This window comes from Mandrillus leucophaeus, unplaced genomic scaffold, assembly GCF_000951045.1.
Source record: "Mandrillus leucophaeus isolate KB7577 unplaced genomic scaffold, Mleu.le_1.0 Scaffold2608, whole genome shotgun sequence".
NCBI lineage: Eukaryota > Metazoa > Chordata > Mammalia > Primates > Cercopithecidae > Mandrillus > Mandrillus leucophaeus.
This window is the reverse complement of record NW_012102708.1, coordinates 9,176-15,516: the sequence shown is the minus strand read 5'-3', so window position 1 is coordinate 15,516 and position 6,341 is coordinate 9,176. Positions and strand designations below refer to the sequence as shown.

At 46.7% G+C, this 6,341-nt stretch overlaps 1 protein-coding gene and 1 gene segment (V, D, J or C); both read left to right on the top strand.

Annotated features, from left to right (window-relative positions):
• Nucleotides 1-1,127, top strand: part of LOC105542522 (immunoglobulin omega chain-like) — a 2,877-nt gene extending 1,750 nt beyond the window's left edge. Inside the window, exon 3 of the mRNA XM_011984100.1 lies at nt 1,108-1,127. Within this exon, the coding sequence (XP_011839490.1) occupies nt 1,108-1,127 (20 nt within the window). The remainder of the gene's footprint in view (nt 1-1,107) is intronic.
• A 2,375-nt stretch (nt 1,128-3,502) lies between these two features.
• On the top strand, nt 3,503-4,192 carry LOC105542521. The segment is given in 2 exon segments: nt 3,503-3,655; nt 3,771-4,192. Coding segments are annotated over 2 exon segments (546 nt in total).
• The last annotated feature ends 2,149 nt before the right edge of the window (nt 4,193-6,341 follow it).

The window sequence follows — 6,341 nt, the reverse complement described above, 5'->3', positions numbered from 1 at the left end:
TTTCCTGATCCCTCAGGGCCTGACTGTGTTCTCTTCTCCTCTCTTACACCATTGCAGCTTCTCCCTGAGTCAGGGTCTAGTGGTGAGTCTGTGGAATATCCCGGTACAGAAACTGCCCAATCTTTGCTTCAAGTGACTCCTCCCTGGGAAACTCTTGAGGAGCCCCCATCACAAGGTCTCCTTTTTCTGCATGGGGAGCCGCAGAAACATTGGGCATTCTCATGGAAATGGCTACAGAGGCCTCCCAGAGACAGCCCCTCAGTTTATGACCGCGGACAGCAGTGATGGTGATTCAGGGGTCCCAGCCTGATTCTCCTGCTCTGGGTTTATTCACACAGCCTCCTAGACCACCTCTGGGCTCCAGTCTGAGGACAGGCTGGTTATCAGTGTCACACAGCTGCACCCTGACTCTATGTTACCAAGGGTTCCTGTTCCATGGAGAAGTGAGAGAAGATCTGTCCCACTCATCCTCTCTGTCCGTCCCTCCTTTATCCCTGCCTGTGACCAACACCAGTTCATGCCAAGGCTTCTGCTGTCGGTTGTATTAGTGAAAGCGGAGCAAGAGTTCAGTGACAATAACTCCTTTTCTTACTGATCTCCCCAATGGACAGAGAATCAGTTTGTTTCAAGAAGCAAAATAAGCTGCCCACACATGGTGGGTGGGGATGAGGTGGAAATGACAAGAAAGAATCCAGCCTGGCTGGGCACGGCGGCTCATGTCTGTAATCCCATCACCTTGGGAGGCCAAGGCACGTGGATCACCTGGGGTCAGGAGTTCGAAAGCACCCTGGCCAACATGGTGAAACCTCATCTCTACTAAAAATACAAAAATTAGTGGGGCGTGGTGGCTGGTCCCTGTAATCCCAGCTACTGGAGAGACTGAGGCGGTAGAATCGCTTGAACACGGAAGGCGGAGGTTGCGGTAAGTCGAGATCATGACACCGCATTCCAGCCTGGGCAACAGAGAGAGACTCCTTCTCAAATAGATAGATAGATAGATAAAAATAAAAATAGAAAGAAAAGAAAAAGAAAGAATCCAGCCAGTGAGACCTAGAAATCTAGGACCCTTCAACCTGGTCCCACAGGTGTCCCCTCCTTTTGGTGCAGGTATGCTGGCCATTGCCTGAGCTCTGAAACTCTGGGAGCGATGACATAAAAGGAGAATCCAGCCTGTGGGAGGCATAGATGTGAGAGAGGAAGTCTGATGCTTAAGAAAACATTGGCTCAGCATTCTGAAAGCTCTAGATATGGCTTGGCCTAGAGCTGGTGTAGAAAAGAAGCAAGAGAGATGCTCAGCCTTGGGTGGGCCAGGCCTAGCTGTCCTGTCAAGGGGCTGAGCTCTTTGCCACATGGATATCAAGCAGAGACATCCTTGGGGAGGCTGTGATAACAGAATGATGCCAAAATGCTAATGGAGGTGAGCAGGGGATGGTTTATGGGGAAATGAGGAGATGGGTGTGGGGTCAGATGTGGTAAGGAGGGTGCAGCCTGAAGAGGAGACTGTCCATTGTAACTCATAGGAGGAGGAGGCCTGGAGCCTAGAGTAGTGACAAAAGGAGGACCTGGAATGACCTGGGCCATCAAGACACACAGGGACTGGGGGTCTCTGTCTCTGAGGGTTCCTGAGGAGGATCACATTAAAAAAAATCCATAGTCAGTGTCCTCAGTCCAGAGCTCACTGTCCCAGCAGTTGCCCCTTCCTCCCGGAACCTCTGGGTGTCCAGGTTCCTTAGCTGTGCACCTGTTCTTCTCTCTGCCCTCAGCCTAAGAGCTGGTGGGGAATCCACCAGGAAGCGCATCCGTGGGCAGGGAGGAGTCCATGGGCAGCGTTGTCCTGTATGTGAGACAGTGCTCAGCCTCGGTGACCCCCTGTTCATTAAAGTGGGAGGAAAGGAAAACAAAATTCACTGTGACCATCTGTGCATCACCAAAGAAAAAGCAATGAGAAGAAAACAGGAAGCAAAGCCCAGATCTAATAGCTCGTTTCTACTTGGAAATAAATAAAACTTAATATGCCTGATGTGCTATGTAAACACAACAAACACATTTTTAAAACTATAAAAATTATGTAAGGGAACATGGCTTACACAAAAAGGAACATTTAAAATAACAACACCCTTGAAATGCGATCCCAAAGCACAGCATACCTTTTATTTCAGTTCCATATACGGACTGGTTTTATTTAAATGTCAGTATTAGGTTTCACTATTGCATTGTTTAAATGGAGCATTTAAAATCTTACTGTATTGCAACTTATATTAACATAACCATCCTGCTGTTTTTCTGTATCCCCTTAAAATTCCCTAAACAAATATTTATTACGATCCCAGAGTGTATCATGCCAGAACTCAAGCAGTCACAGACATAAACTGTTTCATTATTCATTTTGATCAACAGAATTATGTTTTTTGTTAAGCTTGTTGTCTTCAGTTTATTCGATTCTAGATGTCATTAGAGATCAAAGATGAACAATTTCTATCATCTTTAAGCCACCCCCACAACACTCACTACTGAATTTGAACCATAATTTTCCCCTAGAAATCCTAGTTGGGGGCTCGATTGTAAGAGCTGCCACGTATCAGGCTCACCTGAGGACAGACGCTGGTTAAACCAAGTTGAAGTTTTAATTCCTCCCATCTTCAAGGACTGAGCATCTTTGCTCTTTTTGCTCATAAGTGAAACACTCCAGAGTCATTTGTCAGGATCCGCTGCAGATGCGCATTCAGTGCTTTGAGTACAGACTCCTAGGCAAGATCCCTGGTCACAGTATCCAGATGACTATGACTGCAAATCTGGGGAAGTAGAGAGAGAACAAGGATTTACCAGAAAAACCCTCTGGGAATGTCTCCCCAGGGCATCCGAGAGGAAAGAGCTCCCTTTCTCCTCAGCGCTGCAGGATCCACAGAGGAAGTGGAGCTCTGGCCAACAGGACGGAGCCATATGAGACGAGAGGAGCTGGTGTCCAACACAGGAGGGGAAGTGAGTCCACGGGGCCGGTCCCCACTCTGGGCTTGATCCTGAAATAAAAGGACTTTGTGTAGCCATCACCTGAGCCCTCTACAATGTACAGTCAAAGAACCATGGACAGATCCACTCCTGAGGAGTCCGGTAGAGTATGAAGACTGCCCTGAGGTCACAGGAGGGAGACACAGGTGCCACCTTACTAGGTCTGGACTTGAGAGTGGGGGCAGTGGACAGAACGGGAGGTGGGGGGAGGCAGTAGTGTATCTCAGAGGCTCTGGTCGCCTTATCATAGAACAGTTTGCCTTAGTCTGGACACTAGGGGGCGCTTGGGGACCATTTCTGAGAAGACTGGGGGTAATCAGAGCAGAACCAGGCACCTGCCCTGCCTGATGTCCTCTGCTCAGGGCTGACAACTGTGTCCTGTGTCCTCCCCACCCCTGAAACAACAAAGCTCCACCCCTGCCACCCCCTGGCATCCTCAAGCCCAGGAGCCTGACCCAGGGTTCAGGGTGGGGTCACAAAACTGGGGGGTCTGATTTGCATGGATGGACCTCTCACTCTCAGAGTATGAAGACAGGGAGAGATGTGGGGGAAGCTCAGCTGCAGCTGTGGGTAGAGAAGACAGGACTCAGGACAATCTCCAGCATGGCCTGGTTCCCTCTCCTCCTGATCCTTCTCACTCACTGTGCAGGTGACAGGATAGGGTACCAAGAGAGGGGCCCTGGGAAGTCCTGGAGCCCTGCTTTCTCCTCTTTTCTCCTTTTGTCTCTTGTCAATCACCATGTCTGTGTGTCTCTCACTTCCAGGGTCCCGAGCCCAGTCTGTGCTGACTCAACCACCCTCAGTGTCTGGGGCCCTCGGGCAGAGGGTCACCATCTCCTGTTCTGGAAGCGGCTCCAACATTGGAAGTAATGATGTATACTGGTACCAGCAGTTCCCAGGAACAGCTCCCAAACTCCTCATCTATGATAATAATCAGCGGCCCTCAGGGGTCCCTGACCGATTCTCTGGCTCCAAGTCTGGCACGTCAGCCTCCCTGGCCATCAGTGGGCTCCAGCCTGGGGATGAGGCTGATTATTACTGTGCAGCATGGAATGACAGCCTGAGCGGTCCCACAGTGCTCCAGGCCCAGGCGGAACTGAGACAAGAACCTCCTTCCTCCTCTGCCAGGAGGGTGAGCTCCCGGCAGCTGCTGCTCAGGCCTGGCCTGTGGCCTCTGCTGCTGTAGCTTCCCCCATGGGTCCAGGGGCATCCAGAGCCCTGTCTGAGAATGGAGGCTCCTCTTCCCCTTTAGTCCTCAGAGTCAGGACCAGGGCATCCAGGAAACAGAACATCCTGCTCCCTGCAGCTTGAGACACAGGGTGTCTGCACTGAGGTCCTGGGCTGAGGTGGCAGGTCCGTCTGTGTCATCACAGACCCACCTCTGATGGGGAACCTGTGTCTCCGTCATCCTTTTCCCATTTCCAGGAGTTTCCAGAGTGGTGTCTTCCTCCCCCTACTCCTCAGTATGAATCCCTGTGCTTCCTTTCTCCCCAGCACATTCTTTTTAAATAAAACTCCTTTCATGTAGGAACAATGTGCATCTAATATACCAACCAGATTTATAATAGGAACTTAGAAAATTTTGGCGTTTTTTAAATCCTTGAATACATCACCACCAACAGGGAGCTATGCAACCTGTGACCAACCCCAGCAACCCCTCATGACCCTTTGTCATCTCCCTCCCTCCCTTCCCCAATGCTCTCCTGTGCAACCACAGATCTGTCTCTGTCACTATTGTTTGGTTTCCATTTTTTGGAATGTGTCAGTGTTATCAAACACTATCTTCCCGTTTGTTCTGGCTTTTTTCAACTGCAAACTTCTTTTGAGACTCTTCCTGTTCTTGCTGAATTGCACCCATCCCATAGAGGGCTCATGACTACCTTTGAGGGCCGTTAGGTTGATTATTCCTGATTTTGTTTATTTATTGTAAAGTTTGAGTTTTTCATCCATCAAAATGAAACTCTTGGAGTGATGTTCATCTAAGGTGACAGGAGAGTCTGTGAGGGCTTGTCGGGATTCTTCCTTCCTCATCTCTTGCCTCTGGTTCTCTCTATACTGGAAGAGGTTCTCATATTTGATTTATTTACTTATTTATTTATTTGGATTTTTAAGGATTTTAGTGGTTTTTTTCTCTTTAATTATTAATTTTTTTTATTTTAATGGGTTTTTAGGGAACCGGTGGTGTTTGGTTACATGAATAAGTTCTTTAGTTGTGATTTCTAAGATTTTGGTGCACTCATCACCCAAGCAGTGAACAGTATACCCAGTGAATAACATTTTTTCCCTCACCCTCCTTCTACCATTTCCTCCCAGTCCTCAAAGTCCATTGTATCATTGTTATGCCTTTGTGTTCTCATAGCTTATCTCCCACTTACGAGTGAGAACATACCATGTTTTCTTTTCAATTCCTGAGTTACTGCACTTACAATAGTTTCCAATTCCATCCCAGGTTGCTGTGAATGCCATTATTTTGTTCCTTTTCATGGCTGCGTAGTATTCCATGATATGCATATATATATCTACAATTTCCTTTATTCACTTGTTGATTTATGGACTTTTGTGCTGGTTCCATGTTCTTGCAATTGCAAACTGTGCTGCTATCAACATGCATGTGCAAGTATCTTTTTTGTATGATTTCCTTTTCTCTGGGTAATGCCTAGTCATGAGATTGCTGGAGCAAAGGGTACATCTATTTTTAGTACTTTAAGGAATTTCCACCCTGTTTTCCATAGTGGTTGTACTAGTTTACATTCCCACCAACAGTGTAAAAGTGTTTTGTTTTCACCACATCCATGCCAACATCTATTATCGGCCATTCTTGCGGTATTCTGGTGGTTTTATATTGTGGTTTTCATTGGCATTTCCCTGATCATTAGTGATGCTGAGCATTTTTCTTTATGTCTGTTGGCCATTCATATATCTTCTTTTAAGGATTGTTTATTTATGTCCTTAGCCTACCTTGTGATGAGACGGTTTAGTTTTTTCTTGAAAATTTGTTTGAGTTCTTTGTAGATTCTAGACATTAGTCATCTGTTGGATGTATAGATTGTGAAGATTTTCTTCCACATTGTGGGTTGTCTGTTAACTGTGCTGATTATTTCTTTTGCTGTGCAGGAGCTTTTTAGTTTAATTAAGTCCCATCTATTTATCTTTTTTTTTTGTTGCATTTGCTTTTGGGTCCTTGGTCATGAAGTCTTTGCCTAAACCAATGTCTAGAAGGGTTTTTCCAATGTTACCTTCTAGAATTTTTATGGTTTCAGGCCTTAGATTGAATTATTTGATTCATCTTGAGTTGATTTTTGTATAAGAGGAGAGATGAGGATCTCGTTTTCTTC